The sequence below is a fragment of the Melozone crissalis genome, unplaced genomic scaffold (genome assembly GCF_028551555.1).
Source record: "Melozone crissalis strain CALT ecotype California unplaced genomic scaffold, PUWL_Pcris_2 ptg000004l_1, whole genome shotgun sequence".
In the NCBI taxonomy this organism is placed as follows: domain Eukaryota; kingdom Metazoa; phylum Chordata; class Aves; order Passeriformes; family Passerellidae; genus Melozone; species Melozone crissalis.
In genome coordinates, this window is record NW_026535782.1 from 11,825,203 (window position 1) to 11,847,959 (window position 22,757).

Consider the following 22,757-nt stretch of genomic DNA (forward strand, 5'->3'; position numbering starts at 1 on the left):
CACAGGTATGCCAAAAGCAGTATAGCAGTTTGGCAAATCAATTTCAATCTATTTATGAGGTCTTCAATAGATAAAACATAAAACCAGCAATCCAAAGTGCATTAAAAGAACACAAATCTGTTTCCAAAAGCTTATAAATCATATAGAATATCAAAATCTTTATCTCCCATGTAGCATTTTCAATATATTTCCAGAACATTACCTATCAACTACATGGTAATTATAAGTAGTGGTAGTTGGAAATCATAATTTTTTTCTCCCTGCTCATTTAAGTATGAAAACATGTCATTGTGTAGGTCACCAGAAATGTCTCACGGCTCTAAGCTGCACAGGAGATCAGCTCACCTGAACAAGCTGGAATATATTTTCCCACATCACTGTTTCTGCAATCTGCAAGGGAGAAGGCAGAGTCTGTTTCAGTGCTGCTTTATTCACACAACTGTGTAAACAAACTGCCAAATTATCCAGTAGATTCCCAACAGGAAACCTCTCTCATCCCTCTTTTTAAGGGCAGACTTGTATACACTTTTAGATAAACTGCAAAAAAGATAAGTACTCTTCCCACACACAGAGATTATATCACAATATGCCTTAAGGACCTATCCCCCTGTCTGGGGAGATACTGGGAAACCTCATCAGCAGTAAAGGCTGCAGTTGAGGATTTAGCACCACACTTCTTTACCTAGAACCTAACAATAATGTGAGCAATAATATTAATTTTGGTTACTTTTTCCTCAAAAAACAACTCCTATTGTTTACCAGGCTCAGGTCTCTGTTATCAATAATTCTGTATTTTTGCTATTCTGACTCCAGCCTTAGAAAGAAACACCCTACCTAGCTCCCAGGGAGCTTACCAGAATTAGAAGCCGGGCAACACTTTCAGAATATCTGGTATTTTTATCTCCAAAACTTAACTTTTAAGAACATTAAAACAACTTTTCATGTGTTGCTTTCACCCCTCCTTGCATAACACAGTATTGGAGCAGCATTTTACTCTAATTTCCCCACAGAGTCCTTTTCCACCAAGAAATATTTCCTATTTTCATTTGTTCACTCATCCTAATGTGTCTAAAACTGGGCTTTGTAAAACCTTGCTTCCTCCCCTCTTTGTTCACAAAATATATATAATATACTTCAATATTATATAATTCAAATAGTGAATATACTTCAAATATATATCGTTCAATAGTGAATCAAGACTGATAAGAAAACTTCAAATATATATAATTCAATATATATACTTCAAATATATAAAATTCAGTAGTGAATCAGGACTGATGAGAAAACTGAAGGCTTTTTAAGCACAGAAAGGCCTTACTTGTACCCAAGTGTCAAACCATGCAGCAGCAATGACACTGTACCAAGGGGCAAGGGCAGGAACCATCCACCCATGGGCTCTGGAGGTGGGAAGGCAGGACAATCCCAGCCTGGGACTGAACAAGGGGTCTCATGTCATTTTTTGCTTTTTCCTTCTCTGCCCACACTGTATCTTGGTTGGACCACAGTGCTGAATCTATTTTTGTGTGCACATGGCATAATTTGTAAAAAATTCATGGGCACTTCACCCCAAAACATGGAAAAATGCTACCTAATCTTTTCCAGTTACATGTAAACAGGCTATAGAATAGGTAGTTAATGAAAGTAAAAATAGATTTCTATAGACTTTCTTATGAAGCTTTCCTCAGCTTCTGAAGCCACCCCTGGGCCACCCATGCAAAGAAGCAGAAGATCCACCTGAGGCACAGAGAGCAGGCAGGGCTGAACCTGCAGGCAGAGAAGGAGCATGTGCCAATCACAAGGAGGGCAACAGGGACAAATGCATAGTGTAAGCTCAGTTTCCACATAGCTTTAGACATAAACTCTGGGTTTTATACCAAGTCGAGGCCTTTACTTGCCAACAAAGAAATCACTGAAACGTAAACTAAGACTGGCCCTGGCATTCATGAGCTACCATGAGTTAGGTCAGTGTGTCCCAGAATGTGATTTGGATGTGCTTTTGCCTTTGAGGTTTTTGGTTGGTTGGTTGGTTGGTCTGGGTTTTTTTATTTTACAAGATATTTCCTGAAAAGCATCTGATTTAAGATGTTTCCTACCTTCAACATAGTATTGCTGACTCAGCTTGACTTCACAGTAATGTGGTACAGTTTTCATGGTCACATAGATGTGTTGTGCTACATTGACTTCAATGCAATTGAATTGTACCTGTACCTGTTTAAAACATTGATAAAATTGAGTTCTCATATGACTTCCAGATACAGAAAAACCTTTGGTTAAGATATTAAAGAGAAAAATATTCTTTGCTTAGACATATTTACATTTAAAAGCAGCATTAAGCAGTCAATAAGGTTGCATCAGGAATGTAAAAGAAGCAGATACAACTTGATAAAAGGATTTCAAGGAGTATCATTATTTCTTGTTGCTATCACCTTCACTTTTAGAAATCCAAATATCTACAAGATATCAAATAATCCTAAAGCCATAGAAATATCAAAAGCCCCAGTCTATACACATTTTTCAAGCACAAACATTAGGAGAATGGAAAAAAAAAAGTCTTAAGTCTTAAAAGAAGTGTTTAAATATTTAATGGCAACTTCAGAAAATGTAATAATTCCAATAATAGTTTATGAAACAGAAAGTAATTTAAGAAACAAAAGTTGAGGCCCAGTTATAGCAGGTCATTCCCTCACTGCTATCAGTTAACTATTGAATTCCTTGTAGGTTTTCCTGTTGGATAGTCTCTTACTTGGTAAAAGGCATTTGGAGAATAAAAGATGTCTTATATTAACATTTTAGTCACTGAACCAAAACTAGGAAAATGGCATTAAATATGTTTGTTTATAGATTCTTGCCTACAAACTTGCCTTACTCTAAAAGCTGCTGGCTGCTGACTGGTGGCCCTGCATTGCCCATAGGGATGGATGTTCCATCATCAAGAGACACCAAGTGCAAACTGCAGCTGCAGTTTGGGAGAACTTTGTTCCACATGTGCAATCGGTGTAACACTGTACAAAGCACACGAAGCAACACTTTGTGTACAGGATTAGTAACCATTGCCCACCAGTAACTGCAAAAATTCATGCCTTTCAAACACCTGGTCAAGGGTGGTTCTTTTTTGCCTCAGTTGCAAATTTTAGCAGCAAATACTTCCCCTTAACAGATACTGCCCCTTCCAAGGACTTAGGAGAGATGAGCACAAGTGCTTAGGCACCCGTCTGTATTCTAGATGTGTAAACTCCAGTGATATGTTTGACTGAAGTAATGTGCACCTAAAATCTCTGTGGCATTGCTCTTCCTAGACACTGGAGTCAGAAAAGCTTCCACACAATTTGGAGGGCACAAAAAGAAAGCTGGCAGGACTGGTAGGAAAATTAGGCTCTGCAGAGACAGATTCCCTTGTCAAAAGGTAAGTGGAAGAAGTACAAAGATGGTGGAAAATTGAATTTATATGTTGTAAAAGGGAATTTCGTTGTGGATTTTCATTTGGCTATCCTGAAGCATATATTTCATTGTAATTTTCCACAAAGTCAATAAGAAAAAAAATAAGAGAGATGCAAAATATTTTTTTTCCAAAGGCTTGTAAATGTTTAAATGAAATATTATTCCCCCCCCAAAAAAGGAGTTTACCTTCTTTCCATTAAGCATCTTGCTTTTTTTCCTGGTGAATCTCACATTTATGCATTGAGATTGCTGTGTGTCCAGTGAAAAAGAACATATTTCCAGCCCACGGACATTCTCTGAAATGAGTTAGGAACAGATTGCAAAAAATATAATTTAAGCATGTTTAGGATCAAAAACACAAATTAAAATACACCATATCGTAAGCTTTCCTTCTAAGTGAAAGGCACATGTATCTCTGTTAAAAAAGAGACATCATATATAACTCACACATAGGAGTAGGAAGAAGGATTTAATACAGATGCTACAAATTAAGCTTTAATTATGCAAGTTTAAAAATAAACCTATTAACTCAGAGAAGCAACTAGGAAATATCTAAATGGTAACATGAAGCACATAAATGGCAAGGTGTTAGTAAAAATAGACTATGCACAGCAACTTCATGTATTTCCATTTTCTTGCAGTGCAGAACTGTAACTTCAGATGAATAAACTGTTTCTCCTTCTGTAGGGGCAGTCACTCATGTTCAGACTATCAGAGCAGACAGAATTAGTGTGTGTGCCTGTGTGGATGCCAGAGCAAGAAGGAAAAGGGCAGCTGTGTGCTCAGGGCACTGGCAGAGGACAAGTTACATGTATTGCATGCTGGAAGCCAGAATTCATTATCTCAGTTCTCATTCACTTGGGAAGGGTCACAACTTCATCCTTTTTTGTAGTGAAATGCTTTCACAAAAATATTTTTCTGAGAACATTACATGAAAACAGCTTGGTCCCAAACATTACAATATGGAACAAACTTTGGCTGAACAGCCATAAAAACAAAGTGAACAGAAAGAGCTCAGTAGCAAAGCTGATTCCTACCATCCAGACTCAGTGTTCCTTTAATGTTTAAATGAAGAGAGCATGGGCTTCCTTGCACACATTTCATCACTGTTGAGATCTTCATGCTTTTCAGTACCATAGAAGATAAAGATGCAGGAGCATCATGGCAGAAGCCGTTAAAAATGCCACCTGCAAATGCAAACACAAGGGCAGAGAAAACTCATTGCACTCAGGATGTCTGGGGGAGAGCAAGCACTACAGGGGAAGTTCCAGCTCTCCTGAAATCAGTAAGAAAGGACCAGCAAAGCCAGTACTTTACCTAAGACTTTCACACAGCAAACATGTAGGGGGTTGGAATAAATTTCTAGGCTTAGGGAAATGTTAACCCACAAGAGGAAGCAATCACACTTCTAAAAACTATGGTTAGCAGAACACACGTAGACTAATACTGGTTCTAATTAGTTAGACCTGCTAGATCATGGCTAAACTGATAGCTTATATAAACTTTTTTCCAAAACCATTGTCTGTATATTGTGAGCACTCTCATTATAGTACTTTAATTTTAGGACTTTCTGACGGTCTCCATTGCTGTTAAAATTTCACTTTCACACAAGAGGGCACCATTGCATTCCTAGTCATGGAGGAGTACCTTACACCTACAGGATTTCCTTCTGCTTTAGACCAGAACAAGAGTAGAATAAATATTATCCAGGCCTTCTTCAAGGCCTACGGATTACTGTGTTCTTCAAGGCACAGAACACAGTAATCCATAGGCACAGAACACAGCTACTACGTCTTCTTCTATTTCCCTGTGTAAATTTAGACATTCCAAAGCTGTAGGAAATGGATTTGCAGAGCTAAAACTATAGGCTAGGAAAAAAGGAAAAAATAGTCTTAAGGCCCCAAACCTCATCAGTTAGCATATTTCATCTCTTTCTACTTCTCAGTCTGCCCTACACAGAAATCAGGTATTTATTTATGAATTTATATTATGAATTATAATACAATTTAATCCCCAATGCATTCCTTGGGCTTCTCTACTTCACATCCATTGTTTGTAGTCCCAAAAACTAGTAATTCAAGAAACTATCAGAACAAACAACCAGAGAATTGGGTTTCGTCCCTTGGCTTTGTGGTATGCAATGCAGCACAGCTCTTTTTATCTGTAACTATGTAACTACTATTTCTTTGAAATATTTCCTAGACTTCTCCCTTTCATATACAGCATGAAAGCTAAAAACCACCCAAGTAAATTAAAAAGTATTTTCTTGACCATTCTCCTTTCCCTGGTGAGAGGCTAGAAGAACAAAAACACAATAAACCAAACAAAAAAAATTTATTCATATTTCAGCTGTTCAAAATGCTCCTAGAAGGAGTTCAACTAGTATGGCAAAAGGTATGGAAGTATGAAACAGCAGTGCCACAATACTGTGCTTGCCATAAAATTCAGGATAGCACTCTTAATAGAATCACCAGGAAAGGGCACATGCCTCAATGTCAAGACAAAGAACTGTTGTCAAGTGTGGATGCTCATTGACTCACATGGATTGACATCCACAGTTCTCACAGAGGAAATGTATGGTGAAGGAGGAAACACAAGGTAATCCTTACTTATCCTTCCAAGCCTTCCAGTAAAGGAAAGTGCTCTAAATTCAAAGACTGAAAGTGTATTAACCTGAACAGGACTTCTTCCGGCCTTATGAGATCCTCATTTTCCCAGTGTCCCGTTGCAGCTGCAGGCCACTGTCAAAGATCAGATACTGATACTGCAGGATGTGAACACAGGCTGGCATAAATGTGGCACCTTCCCTTAAATCTGTTAAATCTGTTAGGCCTTAAGTGCCCTCACACCTGATATCAGGAGAAATAAGTCCTGTGTGATACATATCACTTACACAGTGTCAGAAGAGACAAACCCTTCACACCCAAATCTCCATCCACAGTTAGCCTGGTTTTGTGTCATTGACCATATTTTGGAGGCAACAGGACATGCTGATAAGAACCAAGTGGAAAAGCATGGGAAAACAAGGACACTTTATCTCCACAGGCAGTTGGTCAACTCTGAATTGTCCAAAGAAATACTGACAACCAGCAGAGACAATTTATGCAAACCAATGAAAAAACACAGATCACTCAAAATACAACATAAGGCTTTAAGAGCAGTTGGAATACCTTGACGCTTGAAGAATTTATAAACATTTCCACAGAGATGAGACAGCCCTCAGAAGTACAGTGCACAGCAGCTGGATATAAACACTGTATTCCATGTTCCAAGAATGTGTGGTGTAATAATCCTGAAGGTATCTCAGGATGGAAAGTTATTACACAACACACAATTAATCCACCCACAACAAACTGGAAGTTTATCATATTGCAGAATTACTTGGTAATTATTACTAATAATGTGAAAAGTGATGATTAGTTTGAGCTCTGTCTCTCTGCTCAAAAATCTGTTTTCCTGACTACACGGCATGAGATGCAGTTGTGGATACACAATGGTATCTGGGAGTAATTGTTTCTGCTTAAGGTTTGGTCATTGGTGAAAATTTCTTGATCCAGGCTTATAACCTCACCCATTGCCATGTCTGCATAGAAATTATTTAAGGGCAGGGCATTGTTTGTAGACATATGTAGAGAGATAGAGAGATAGAGAGATAGAGAGATAGAGAGATAGATAGATAGATAGATAGATAGATAGATATTGAAAGTGGATAGGTCTTTACAAAGCATTCTGTTTGGGTGTGTTTGACCTTATTTTTTAGGGGGTGGGGGGAGGAAAGTGTCATGACTTAGCTGAATTTTCTCCTTAGCTGTTACAGCCTGAGGTGTGGTATCATCAGATGTCCCAGGGTTGGTACTATCTCATGAAAATTCCAAGTCAACCTGGGTGCATTCCTGAAATTGGATCAGCATCAGACAGATGCACAAACACCCTGCTGTCCCATCAGCAGAGACACTGTTCTCCTTGGTCACAGTTTCTACTTTCGAACTTAGAACAAATATGTTATGAACTGAATAAATGATATTATGCTTCCACTTTGGATTTTTTTCCATTAATTTTATGATAGATTTTGAGAATTGCAAAACATGCTGCAAAACTCATTAGTAATAATTTAAATGGATCATATCATGCATGAGGATACTAGCATTGGATTACAGTAAATACATGATACATGTATTTACTGATTCTGTCAGGATGACCTGACAGAAAATAATTTTCATTGTATAAATCATCACAGTAGGAGACTCATTTCTGACTAATTCTTCAGTAAACTCCTACTTTATCATCTTTTAATCCCCCCTTAAGATATTTTCTTCTGGAACACACCCCATTTTCCTTTTTACACAAGTAGTTTTATCTATACCACAGAAGACATAAAGATACATCTTGCTACACAAACCATCTGTTGGGTAAATCTTACCTAAATTTTCTGTTTATGAATAATAGCTGTAATTAGCCCTACATGAGAGAGGGATTGTTGCTTTAGTGAAAGGTTCCTCAATTATGGACACATATAAGCCCAGGCATAAAGAAACCAAGGCTTATTATTCAGCATGTAGACATTTCCTTGTACTTTTGCCATCAACTCAACCACAGCAGATATTTTTTTTTAATCTGATGATGCAGCAATCAACCCAGAACTGTCACAACAGCAAATCACACCTTATGTACAGTTGGATAATAGAAGCCAGAGCTGAGCAATGGATATGCAAAAGAAATGAATAGATGGATAAGTTGAAGCCTCAGGTAAGAAGATGAAATTGGAGAAGAGCATGGAAAAAAAAGGCAGGGAAAACCTGTTAATAACAAGATTGAGACAACACCCAATAGAAAATCTTAACTGGTTTTTTATCTGATATATCTTCCCTAAAGTATTGTAAGAATCTGAACTACTTAAGGATACTGACAGTGCTAAATCTGGGAGCATCTCTAGAATTGCTTCACTGGCACATCAATCCATGACTATAAATTACAGTAGTATTTCAAACCTATTTGCATATGATTTACCACAGTATCTGTTGCATCTGTTCATCAGGATGATTCAACAAAATTCGTCAGCAAAGTAGATATGCTGTCCTACAATAACCACATGGTGCACTTCAGTTAATAAGTACCAAAATTCACTACTTGTAAGTACTTACAGCAATTATGAAATTGATTAAATTTTAGACTGACAGCCTCTCTTTCACAAGAGATGGCACTGCACAGTAAATTAAAAGAGTTTCATGGTTATGTGTTCAGAAAACATTTCAAACTTTTAGAGATATTGAACAACACTGTGATATACTGTGCCAAATACATTTTCTGAAAATGTAAATTTTTTTTAAATCATTGATACTTTGATATCCATGTATGGATATATTACAGTGAATTTCAAATACTACAGTAGTTCTTATGTCTAGAAGAGCAGGAGAAGGCAGAGTCAAAGTCACACTGCCAAATACTACTGAGGTGGTGGTTGCAAATTTTAGGAAATATCTTTTTGCTGCTAAAAGAAATTACTACTGCAAAAGCCCTCTTCTAGACCTAGTTAAGGTCTTTTAAGGTAATTTTATCTCAAATAACAAATAATTTTAAAACATAATATAGAAAAGGAAGTATGCAAAGGATTATACACCCACTGTTGCACAAGCAAATTGGGATGAAGACAAAAAATGCTTTTTCATCACCCTTCTAAGGCTGAGTCATTCTACATGTTACTTGTGTTGAAGATAGCTGATAAGTTTTTTCAGACAGCACTGAAAAACCTACAACCAGCTTCATGTATATCATCCTCAAAGATACATATCTTTAGTTTACAAACCCTTCAGTGGCCTTCCAGTTGAGGGAAACATCTAGCTTATCTGATGTGCATCATCTGCATCAGGGCTTGGACCAGATGACTCCCAGAAGCGCCTTCTGGCCTCAGCTCTGAGCAGCTCTGGCAGTCAACAGAGAGTGACAGCCCCTCTTGCCTCTCTCCCAGCATAGAAATCCCCTTGTCCTAAAATGGATGGAATGAATCACCACCTCGTGGTACCTGTGAGTCTCCACTATCTAGATCTGCATTTGTGTAACACCCAGCAGAGATTTTAACTCATAACCAACAGAATTACGGGTGTTCTTACCTTTGAGAGCAGGCTGAAGGGCTAGATTTTCTCAGCCTGTACTGCTCAAGGATGTAAAGGCATGCTTCAGCTAGCAAAGCTAGGGTGGACACCCCTGTTTCTTCTTCTACCTTCCACATAGTTTGTGCAACTACCAGGTCAGCTGCCCAGTCCTAACAGGATTCATTTACAACCCCTGAACCAGCCACCAAAGGTTCACTTTGCAGAAGACCAGAGATTTTTTCTGATGGAACTTTTAACTGCATCCCTTCCATACACATGTTCTTTCTCTCCATCTCAACACAGTCCCATAAGTGCCATGCATTCTGAGTAAGGATTCGTGCCAGCTGGCATTCAGCTCATGTCCCATCAGCATCTCACATGCTTGAGCTCAGCATTGGATCTCCACCCTGTCTGTGCCCTCACTGCCGTGGGGATTCAGGAAAGGCTCTGTGGACACCAGCAGTGCTCAGAGCCGAGCCTCCAGCTAGGACTGTCCTCTCAGGGGGGACTGACTGTCCTCTGAGTGGGGACTAGGACTGTCCTTTCAGTGGGGATTATGACTGTGAGTGCCCTCTCAGGGGGACTGTTTCCAAGGCAGCTGCCTCACACTTCCCTGCAAATGGCTGTGTGCACTGGAGGAGTAACTGATGGAGGCTCCAGAGGTCAGGTAATTCAAGCCCCTGTGTTGTTACTGTAGGCCACATCTATAATGAGTAGAAGCAAGAAAAACATGTAAAATGACTGAGCAAACTCTCTTTCCTTCACTATGTTAAGGAAAACTATAAAGCAATAGTCTTTATTTAAATAGTATTTATTTAAACCTACCAATTTCCAGTGTTTTTTATGAAAGAACTGGTGGTAAATACACTGTCATGACAGCAATCTGATGTCACTAGGATAATGGATTTAATATCTTTAATAAATTATCTTTAAAAATAAACATAGTAAAAATGTAAATTATGTGTACTCACCAGAAGGTTTGCTTTTGCAGTGAATCCCCTGCAAACAGAAAAAAAATATTTTAAAATCTGAGGTAGTAATAAAAATAAATATTGCTCCGTCATTGTACACAAGTAAACATACCTTAAACAGATAAATATATTCATAGTCCACAACAGAAATAATTTTCAAAGTTAAACAAATTATTTTCCAGTACAGTGAAAAAGCCCATCAGCTCTGCCTATGACAGCCTGATACATATAGGGGCACAAGATCACCATTATCCTCATTTTCATGTATTTCTACTGAGGTGTGTAGTTTTTTAACAAGAATAAGAGTTCCATCAAATAAAGACATTATTTTATCAGGTACTACCATTCCTACTGACCAAGAGTTCATGCATTATTTCATTAAATTCTACAATGGATTTGTTTAGACCAGGGCAAAGAAACCTAATTATTTTACAATGGAAAATATCTAGAACATTATTGAATATATATTATTTTTAGAAGACCCTACTAGAAAGGAAGCATTATGGCAATTGCAAATGAAGTCTAGAAATAAGACTTTTTATTTCAGACAGCTGGCTTAGAAGACTGAAAATTAAATTACTCAACCACAGTACTTATTGTGTTCAAGGGAAAGTGTCTTTGTAAGAGGCAAAGTGAACCTGGCATTGAGATTTTAACAAGCTTCCAGCTATCTTTCAGACAGACTACATCCATTTTCCCAGTAAAATAAACACTTAACCACACACTAAAATTTTGTAGAGTACAAAAATAACAAATCTTACACTGACTGCTATGCATGACATTCTAAAGAAAGGCTATTCCTTAGCCAGCAAACACTGGTTGCTGCTGTTCTGGCATAGCCCTTATCCCAGTATTCTTTTGCATACAGAATATATGTTCCCATGTCCTTTCCTTTAAAAGCCGTGTCCTGTTGACAGAGATACTTTTATCACACCCACAAAAGTATAGGCAGCACCCTGTCTCCTCTGCTCTCAGTCCTTTTAAAACATTTTAGGATCCTGCCAACAAACCAACAATCTGTGAGATTCAGAGCCAGAAAAGTCTTCTGGTGAACATTTAGAAGTTCTTTAATTGAAACACAGAGGCTACAGCCTGGGCAAGCACTAGCACATCATAAAATAACTATTGCTTGGTTTTCCAGGAGGCTTTCATCCACAGAAATAAAGCTGTGGAGCAAAACCGTGTTATTGCAGCAGGTGAGAAATGGCAGTACGTTCACTTCCAACTGCCTGGGGTACCTGAGAAGTGTGTCCTGTCCTTCATGACAGCTTTTTATTTGAGCTAAATAAGCTCCTTCTTAAAGGAGGCCTTTAGAAAACCAGTGAACACTGTCTAACCTGTATCAGTTCCCATTCTTCTGTCCTTTTGGCAGTTCTATTTTTTAACAATCACTTTTGGACATCAGTTGTCATCTTTTACTACTGGCAATTTGGTACTATGACTCAAAAAAGTGCAAATGCATAAAAGGTGGTATTTTAAACCCCATTTTATAATAAGACAGAGTGGTCATATACTGTCATAGACTAAAGATTAGAAAAATTATTTGTGACATTGTTAAAGATATCGGTTTGGCTGCTTCTACAGCATAGTACATTGACACTCAAATTAGGACCTGTTGCAACAGACAAGGGGTAATGTGTTGGAGAATTTTGCTCAGAAATGGCTTAAAAGGCAGCTGTGAGGAGCAAATTCTCACAGCCTGTTTCTGTAAACAGCTAAGTTCTCAAGCCTGTCTTCAATAACAAGGAGGCCTTGAGAACTTTCATAACAGGGTGAGAAAATAAATCTTGGATTCAATAACAAACCACAGGTATTGAAAACAAAAGGAGGGGTTAATGTGTAATCTGTGACCTATGATGAGCTCGGATTTTGCAATATGCATGAGCTTAATTAACACCACTATAAAAGTGTGTAAGTGAGATCAATAAATTGGAGTTCGATGCTGATCAACAAGGATGGGTCGTCTCCCTTCACTTTCAACAGTAATGGTTTTAAATTAAAAGAGAGTAGATTTAGATCAGATGTAAGTAAGAAAATGTTTTACAGTGAGGGTGGTGGAAGCATTCAAGGCCAGGTTGGATGGGGCTCTGAGCACCCTGATCCAGTTGGAGCTATCCCTGCTCACCACAGGGGACTAGATGACCTTTGAAGTTCCCTTCCAGCCCAAACCATTTTATGATTCTATAAAGTATACCAAACTTCTTCACATAACTGTTCTAAAACTGGGATACTTCTGTTTAAAAGGTTTTATAATTTCCTCAAATTGCCATGAAAACTGAAAATGGTAACTGATAAGACCTAATTTCTGCTGTAGAAATACTAGTTATTTATTAATTGTTTCAGAAAGGAACTGCTGGATCAACTAATTTCTCAGTCATTACTTACTGGAAGAAACTAATCATTCATGAGGCTTATCATTCAGCAAATTACTTCCATATTTTTACTTCCCATTTTGCAGCCAGACTGTTGAAAATATTTTGGTTAGGTGGCTTGACAGAGTTCCCAATTGCCAGTCAAAATTTCTTAGAACAGCATCTTTAACTTCTCTAACCATTCTTTCTGGCTACAACCTTAGTGCAAAAAAAAATATTCAAAAAAATCAAGATCATACTGAATTAAAGAAGAAAAAAATCTCACAAATATCAAAGGATTCAGCCTTTTGATTAGAGAAGGTCATCCTCCTGTTATGACACCTGAAAATTGAAAACTGAATGTAAAATAATTGAATTGTATATATTGCAGGAGAAAAACCGAAACACCCATTTCTGTGGGCTATGGCATGATAAAGAAATTCTCTTATACCTTATTCTCTTACATACCTTTTAGTCTATCCTAATTAATTATTGGTTTTCACTATTGCATAGAGGAATCCTATTATCTGAACTCTTACATTTATTTTCTTGTCCTTTCCACAGGAAAGAAAGAAACATCCATCTGTGACTTTTGATCTGGTAAGGAGATGTTTTGTCATTCTTGAGCACTTGGTTGTGTTCTGGGTGAGGAGTTGTTGGGAAGGTTTACATAAATAATCAAATATTTGCATGAACACTTGCCAGTTACAGCAATATTTGTTCACAGCCCAATTTCTTATTTTTTAAGAAGTGTTTCTTTTTATTGTACAATACCAAGTGGGTGGGGGTGGTATTTTTTTTTACAATCAGTTTGCAAAACAGTCCAAAGAGACCATTTGTCTGAAAGGATAATTCAAATGAATTAACCAAGTTCCTCTCCCACTTTCTATATCTTTTGTTTTCAGGAATTTTCAGTGATGAGTGCAATAAAAAAACATAACACACTAAAACAGGAATGGAAATTTTCTTCCCCTTTTACAAAAGCCTAGGGCATCTTTTATGCAAAAATAAGATCCTGAACATGATAGTACATTTTACTCCTATACAGAGAGAATCTTTGATTCATATCTTCTTTGGCAAAGAGCCTAAATAAAATATACTTACACAATGCACAAACAGTTAGGGATTTTCCTGTTTCTCTGGGGTTTTCCCCATTTGTGGTATTACTCAACTGTAGCTAGAGGTTATCTGAACAGACACCACCAGCATGCAGCATTCTGAATAGAAGATGTGGTGCCAACTTTTTAGCTAGCACAGCAACTTCTCCTCAGTCTAAGACAATTGTAATATCCCATTGTTCTAACAACTGCAGAGAAGAGAGTGAGATCAGCAGAGGAAGACTTGGATTAGGGGCACAGAGAGTGTTTGCATGAATTAAAATTGCCAAGAAAAAGAAACAAAGATCAAATCTGCTTCCCATTTCCTCTCATATCTCCAGGCACTAAATCAAGTGCAGAATTGTGGAAATTCTTCCCTGGATGTTCTGTCATGAAGGAAAGAGTCTGAGGAAAATTTGGGTTCACAGTCTACCTGTTAGTTCTGTTGTACTCATTCATAGAAGAGCTGGTGGCAGCTCTTCCACAACTCTATAAGGAATAGTAAGAAGCCTGAAAATTCCTTAAAATGTGTTCTTTGCTTGAGACCAGATTATCAGACACTTAACATTCACTCATTAAGACACCTACATTAGTCAGTGAATGTAGGATCCTCCCTTTTGAGTGATGCTCACTGGCAAAGCTATTAGCTACATCTCTACTTTAGGTTCAGTTGTCAGAGAAAGCAAAGACAAAGGAACATGACCATATTCTGATGTTTCCCTCTATTCCAACAATCTATATTCTTTAACCACCATTAAGAGCAAGCATGGGATTCTCTGTACTTTTACAACACAGGGAAAGGGTGAGTTTGCAATAATTGATGTTCAAATTGTAGCCAAAAGGCCAGTAAAGACGGTTAATCTGAACATGCTATTTTTTGATTTCCAATTGAGAGGAGCTGCTCTGCAAAAATCCATCTTATTCTGCACACAAATACAAAGGATGTCCCAGATCACTGGGTATAGTCCCCTCATAACCACAGGTACCATATAATCTAATCCCTTTCAAAAACTGGCAAAGCATAATTTTAAAATCAGTCAGGCTTTCATGTGCACTGCTGTGAGAGCCAAAGCTATTCCAGAAGACCTTGTTGCCTTCTAGCACCAAAGCTTTTAATTTCTTACATGACCACAATAGTGGTTGGCTTCTACTGACTTCTGATTGCACTCATTATCTTTTCGCTTAAATAGATGCTTTCCACCCTGGAATTTACTTTTCATTTTTCTGCAACCAGTAATGTACCTTTTCTCAGTTTTTTTGTGTAAAAGCCAAGCTCTTTTACTACTCTCTACTAAACTAGATTTTCCTTCTTACCATCACCCTTCTCAGCACCTTCTTCTACTTTAATGTATCTGTCCAAATGGAGTGACCAGAACCATCCACAGCTGTGAAAATACCGGGGTTCATTTTGTGCCTTGTAAAGTCAAACTGACCTTTGGCTCAGCTGGGAAGACCACAACCATGTCATATCCTCCACCACAGAGGGGGAGCTGATTTAGCCTGCTGTGTAAACAATCCAGCAGCAGCTTTCCTTTCTCCAGCTGCTCACCCATTCAGCTCACACAGGGAGGAGGCTGGCCCATTGGAATCCTCAATGATTTCTCATGGCCCCTAGTAAAAAACCTGGCGTGCCAGTGTCACCTCAGTCACCTCCATAAGGAAAAGGTCTTTGAGCAGTGGACAGCCACAAAGTTATATGCATCTCCAACATACAAGAACACTGGATGGAAAAAGAAAAGATTCAGAGCTCTAGCTGTATCAAAAGCTTCACAGGCCATCAACAAATCACTGTAATTCCTTTCTGAGACACTCAGCCCCAGAAACTATCGAGGGATTACTTCATGGAGGGAAATAACTGAGTATGCTTTAGCTTTTTCCAGAGCTATTTTCATAGATAAAGGCCATAATGCCTTTGCAATTTACACATCATTGATGATGATGATGGGGACTGGAACCTCACAGAACTTTTCTCATTATGTTCTTAGAAAGCTCACTGCTGTATTTATCTTACCAAATGTATGGAAACAGAATTCTTTACAGTAAAAGAAAGCACAGTGATAACAATGATTCCTGCCGCACTGAAAGAAGACTTAACTAAATCAAGTATTTATACAAAAAATTGGAAGTGGGTGAAAAGGAAAAATAATAGACCTCCAAAACACACTTGGCAAGTGAATTAAATTGTGGTTACATTTACCAAGAACCACAGAAATTGCAATGAAAATTTAGAACTATTAAAAATTTGTAGTTAGTACTGCTGATGCAGTGCCCTCAAAAGACCTTTTCTCTAAAAGAGAATCTGTATTTATTTTGACATCAAGTGTAATTATTCTCATTGCCAAGGTAAAACTATGTTACTAATGACAGTTTCAATTTTTGGCAAACCACAAGGTTGTTCTTCAGCTTTTACTGACAATGTGATGATCTGATACATGTGAGCAGTGTGCAGGGGGGTTAGCTAGGCAGTCATAGAGGGAAACATCTGGACTGTTATCCATGCAGAAAAGAAAAGCCACCCAAACTTTTGGCAAAGCATTATTTTGGACTATTTTAAACTACAAAAACACCTGGATGCTGCTGGATTGTTTTACAGAATGCTTTAAACAAAACATCTGAGTCACGTCTACACAATATCCAGCTCCAGGTCTTTTCTCTGTGTGTTCCAAGTGGAGTGGAAAACATCCCATCACATTAGTGCAGTGCTCAATCTGAAAGAATAATTGCTCCTGAGAAGTGGGAAATCAAGCTCAGGCTCAGTACAGTGCTGACAAGGTCATGCACTTTTTGGATGAGAGCTGGCCTGAGCAAGGTAACATCAGGCTGTGTTACTGCTCTGTTGATGAGCTCTGAGCTCATCAATGAAACAGCCACAAACACGGAAGACATGGTTGTGTTTACTGAAGATTATTGGACACTCTCCAGTAAGACTTCACAGGGATCTCAAGCAGAGACTGTTACCAATTGTCTTTGTACCACCTTCCATTTCACCTGTAAATGCAAAGGTACAGACCCTGACTTCCACAACCTGCTCCTTGTCACCAGGCCAACACCTCCATCACAGCTCAGCAGCACTTCAGGAGTGCAGGAGCACTTGACTTAGACCTTCAGCCCCCTTAGATTTTCATCCTTCTGTTTACCTGCCATAGTCAGGTATAACAGGTTTCTGTTTTCCAGGCAGGATGCATTTCCTCCTGCACTGGCTGATGCAGAGGAATCCTGTTCCTACGTTTTAACTGCGCTGCTCCATATGTTATCAGTACTGGCATATAATATCTTCTGGCCCTCACAGTAGCCACATGGATGAATCCTTTTCACAGAGCAGAACAACTGGAAGACAGAAGGAGTTAGAACTCTTGGCAGTGACATGCATTTATCCTATAAGTGAATAGTCAGACAAAACAATATTGCTTTGAGGTCTCTCAGTTGGGAAGAATATTGCCTGCTTCTAATTTTTAAAACTAATTTTATTTAAAAGTAATGTTGAGATACAAAAAAGGACCTATATATAAATTACTTGCTTTTAAATTTATTGGACCAAGGGAGCTATGACTGTCTGAAATAAAAGTTGCCTATTCTATTGTATGCTTCAGCTCCAGGACTAGCAGCAGAATTTGCTTGAAGCAACAATATGTGTTAACTTCTTCTTTCTTTTAGAAATTAAAAGAACCAACCAACCAAACAAAAAATTTGTCAATCATTTTGACGTCACGTTTCCTATACTATTAACACAAGTTGTTAACAAAACAGAATAGAGTACAATAGACACAGTAAAATTAAAATGTACTCTGACTGCCATACTGTCAGCTGGTATAAATCAGCACCCTCCCATACACAGACTGTCAAAAATTTCAGACCACTCAGCTACATGAAAGGAGAAGTAATCTACCAAATCAGCACTTCTACTATAACAATGAGACAGGGACACTCTGACACAGCATTAATTATTTCAATTACTTTCTGGAGATCTCACACAGGGATGAGATCAATGGAATCAAAGAAATGTAGGGTGGAAGAGGTTTCTGAAGGTCACCAAGTCCAGCCTCCTGTTAGAAGCAGTACTGTCACCACCACCAGAACAAGTCAGCAATTATTTTGGTCGTTTCTTGGAAAAACTAGAGGACACAGATTCCACATGCCCTCCAGACAACCTTGAGGGTTGCTTTGAGGTTAGGATGTTATAATGATCTTTGCAGCACAAAACAGGCTACAAGAAAAAAGCTCCCTCAGCAGCACTGACAGAACCCAGACTAGCAGTCTCAGAGGTGACTGGAATCAGTGGGCTGTAAGATTGCCATAGAAAAGAACAGAGAAGGAAGAAAAAAATAGCAAGAGTTCAAGTGAAGATTATGAGAAGATACTCTCCAGTACAGAATTGCTCCTCCTGCTGCTGGAGACAGTAATAATTCTTTCATTTGGAAATATGCGTTTTTATTTTTGCCTGCAGATACTTTTCCAGTTACTGTCTTCTCAGCTATCCTAACACTATTGCTCAGCAAAAAGAGGGGACATACTGCAGGCCTTGTTTTCCAGTGTTCTGGCATACACAGCAAAGCTCACTGTTTTCCTCTAGGCAACTATCCTTTTAATATATGTCTAGAGTCAGTCCCAAGAGCAACACTCAGTGCTCAGCTGTACACTGTGAAATTTATAAATGAAAAATGCCATGCTGCTCTCATCCAGAAATTGTGGAAGAGTTTGGTTGGGTGAGACACATTCTACTGATTTGAATGAACTTTGAATCTGATGCAAGTGGGGATACATTATTTTGCCTATTGTGGTGGGTTGCCCCTGGCTGGATGCCAGGTGCCCACCATAGTGACAGTGCCTCTGTCATTCCCTTCCACCACTGGACAGAGAATAAAGAACGTAACAAAAGCCTCCTGGTTTGAGATAAAGACAAGGAGAGATCATCCAGCAGTTGCCATCACAGGCAAAATACATTCAGCTTTATTCCAAATTAAAATCAGAGTAAGTTAATGAGAAAATAAGGAACAAACCTTAAAGCACCTTCCTCCCACCCCTCCCTTCTTCACAGACTCAACTTCACTCCTGATTCGTCCACTGCCTCTCCCTCAGCAGTTCAGGGGAGCAAGGAAGGGGAGCTGCAGCCAGTTCATCACACATCACATCATCATTGTCTCTGCCACTCCTTCCTTCTCAGGGAGAAGACTCATTGTGCTATTCCTCCTTCCCCTGCTCCAGCAAGGAGTCCCTCCCACAGGAGACAGTCCCTCATGGCCTTCTCCAAAGTGATTCCTACCCATGGGCTGAAGTTCTTAGTGAACTTTTCCAGAGTGGATCCCTTCCACAAGGTGCAGTCCTTCAGGAACAGAGTGCTCCAGTGCAGGTCCCCACAGGCTGACAAATCCTGCCACCAAACCTGCTGCAGTGGGGCTCCTCTATCCACAGGCCACTGGTCCTGCCAGAGCCTGCTCCCCATGAGCTCCCCACAGGGTCCCAATCTCCTTAAGGCATCCACCTGCTCCATCAGGGGATAAAGAATGCTGATATCCCAGAGGGTACCATCATCACTGATGGTCGAGAGCAGTGGTGGGTCTGTCTTGGAGCTGGCTGGCAGCTTCTTACAGAAGCCACCCCAGCCCAGCTACCAAAACTTCTCCAAGCCAACACACCTATGCAAACATCAGCTTTGCCCATGACAAAAGGGTCACATAATTCCCAAGTAAGGCAATTTCTCTGTGAGAATTTTGCATTAGTGGGTAGTGAAATAAAGCAAAAGTTTTCAGCCATTTTCAAAAGGATTAAGTCAGACAAATCTAGAAGAGAGCTAAGGTACCTGAAATATAATTTAAGCAAACTGTGGTAACCTCAGCTCAGGACCATGATCTATAATACCCAATGAAATGTCACACAACACTGGGGCACTTAAGCTTATTAGACACCTCTTTTTCTGATCTGAAATAGCCCTGGATGCATGCAATTTGGTGTTTAGTTTGTGACCAGAACAACACTGGAATGACCTCTAGCTCATGTCAGGGATAGCAGACACTCATAGTGAGACACATCCACATCACCCATCATAGTACGTGGCTGGAGTTTTAATAGTAACAGTGAAACTAGCAAAGCTCAAGCTTCCATCAAACTGTAAATAATAGAAGAGGAAAACAGAATATGGGTATTTTGCTCTTTTCATACTCGAGCTTTCAAGTTCTTATCTCAAGGGACCACCAAGTTCAACATCCTCCTTAAACTGAAGCAGTTCTGAGCAGCCTGTTTGCCACACAGCCTGGTAAATGAGAGAGTTCTCCAGGCCTCCTGTCAAAGCAGTCTGAGTGAACAGAGGGGAAACAGAGAATGCTGGTCTGAGAGAAGGACAGGGAAGGCACTATGAAAATTTTAAGCTGAGTTTTTTGAGTGCTTTCAGCATTCACATAGGAGATCTGTTTCCTACTTACATTTTATCCTAAGCAGTGACCAGAAAACAAACCAGAAACTGAAACTTTGAAAGAGCAACTCTCAGCAGCTGCTCTGCAAGAGAACATCTTCTTTGTGGAAGAGAGTTTCCACAAAGAAAATTTCACTCATAACTCAGGTTTGTGGGTTCTAGAGAGTGGAGATCAGACTAACTGGGTCCTTAGCTCTCTCCCTTGCCTTTCCTGATGCAGCACCATGCTGAGCATGCAAGTTTCTCATACTGCCCTGACAAGACCCTAATGCTTTCTCAGGATCTCCACTGCATCTGTATTTAATAACCTAAAACCACAGGAACACAGCAGCATCACAAAATGGGTGAATGTTGTAGGCACTACCCTGAAATGTGCAGGAACTTAAAAATAAAAAAGAATTTTCTGGCCCTGCCATCATGGATCACAAACTCATAGTAAAATTTAGAATAACAGCACACTTTGCAAACATTTCCTATAACAATTCCAAGACTTTGGAGGTCACATTTCAGGGTTGAAACTCCCTTCAAAGCAGGAGCACATGTTTCTGGGTTTTGCAACTCTGATTAAAATGATGTTTCTCCCTCTTCTCCTTAAACAGAATAAAATTTGAAATTTAAATAATCATGGAACTATCCCTGATTATATCTCTTCCAGATGAGAAGTGATTTTTAATGCTGACTTTGGTTTTATTCTAGCCTTAGCTGGTTATGTTGTGTAAGGATGTAAGGCCATACAAATGATCCCACAGGACGTGGTAGAAGCCATGGTAGTCTCAGATGATTGTATTCTGCATTCCTGCCTGTGCCACAGCTTCAGTTAAGGAACTGCCTCTATTAAAGACACTGCTAAGCAAGCCTGATTGGCTCTAAAAGTGCTTGCTTGAGTTACAGAAACATTCTAGCCACAACAAAATGAGGGAAATCTTACTACGTTAAATTCTTTTCAGCTGTATTATTGAAAATTTTTAGAGAAAACTTTTTCCTGGCTATTCATATTTGTATTATTATGATGTCTGAAAGTCTGAATCCTGCATCAGAAATCCTATACCAGAATCCCTAAATGCATGCCTATGCTCTCCTATCAAGAGCAAGGAATGCCAAAAACACCTTTCCCTGAAAGAATTAGCTGTGTGAGCACATAAGAAATTTAAAATATTCAAGATTTACTGTGTAAAGAAACCCTACTGAAAATATCTAGTGTGTATTGTAGCTGAAACATTTGCGGTTTGAGAAAATTGACCGAGATGCTAGTTATATATAATTTTGGAAAATTTAAAGAAAAATAAATCATATCCAACACAAATTAATTATTTGAAATGTCATTACATATGTCTGTTTCTCAAAATTTTTACTAATCATAATTTAATGGGGTTAATCATAATTTTGTGGGGGTATGGGGAAGGGGGAAAATCCCTGTAATAATCACATAGTTTACCTTTTTATAATATATCCTCCTTGTTCTGTAGTTGCTAAATTTAGCACAGGGCAATTAAAGGAGGCAGAGGTCCAAGAGAAGGGCCTCTAAAGTAGCAGAATCCTACTAATTTTACAAAAGCTAAATAAACCCATCAGTGTTCACTACTTTCATATGCTGCTTTACACTCTGCCTCATTTTTAATGATAGCACTTACTGCAAGCCACCTATGCCATACATTTGCTTGAAAATTGTACGTGACTTTTAACCTCTAAGTGGAAGAGAAAATAAGCTACAAAGGCAGACTGAATGTAACACAGATCTGACCATGCTCTTAAAATTATGCTATTGTATCACATATAAATATAATATGTTGAAAATGAGGGGGGGAACCCCAAATAGCAGGTATTACTTATCAAAACTGAGCATGAAGCATCACACAATAATGGTAACTGCAATTGTGAAAATTTTCACAAAGACATCAAAATACAAAAAGCAGTGGAGAAAAAACACTATAGTCATAGAAAAAAGAACAGCATGTCAGGGAGATGAGGAAGTGGGAAAAAGAGGAAAGAAATTTGGATATGTTGGGATAAAAGGGAAAAATAAAACTGGGCACAGTGAAAAATCTTAACTGCAATAAATTCTAATTCCTCAAAGTTTTTCCAAGAAAAGACAATGAATGTACATCTAGTACTGTACAGTGTTGTTTATGTGATTCATACTCTCTGAAAATATGCAGACAAGTAGAGGCAATAGCAAGACAAACAGTTTTCCAGAAATTATTGAAATTCACCACACTTATTCAAAGCAACTATGTTGAAACATTTCCTTGCAAGAGGAAGACCCACAGGTAATTTGCAAATTAAAACTTGAGCTCTCTTCATTTTTGCTTAGACACTTCCTGAATGAGGTTGCATATCCCATACAGTTTTCATGGTGAGTCCTATATTTTGCATGCTGGAAGAACTTGATATGCAATAGAGCAAAA

General features: G+C 38.7%; 1 protein-coding gene across 1 annotated transcript in view; it reads right to left on the reverse strand.

Moving 5' to 3' along the window:
- Window positions 1–22,757, reverse strand: part of IL17REL (interleukin 17 receptor E like) — a 43,657-nt gene that overhangs the window by 14,900 nt on the left and 6,000 nt on the right. Inside the window, exons 2-6 of the mRNA XM_054280275.1 lie at window positions 10,499–10,526; window positions 4,476–4,625; window positions 3,625–3,734; window positions 2,094–2,208; window positions 346–390 (exon numbers count right to left, since the gene is read on the reverse strand). Coding sequence (XP_054136250.1) covers window positions 346–390; window positions 2,094–2,208; window positions 3,625–3,734; window positions 4,476–4,625; window positions 10,499–10,526 — 448 coding nt within the window. The remainder of the gene's footprint in view (window positions 1–345; window positions 391–2,093; window positions 2,209–3,624; window positions 3,735–4,475; window positions 4,626–10,498; window positions 10,527–22,757) is intronic.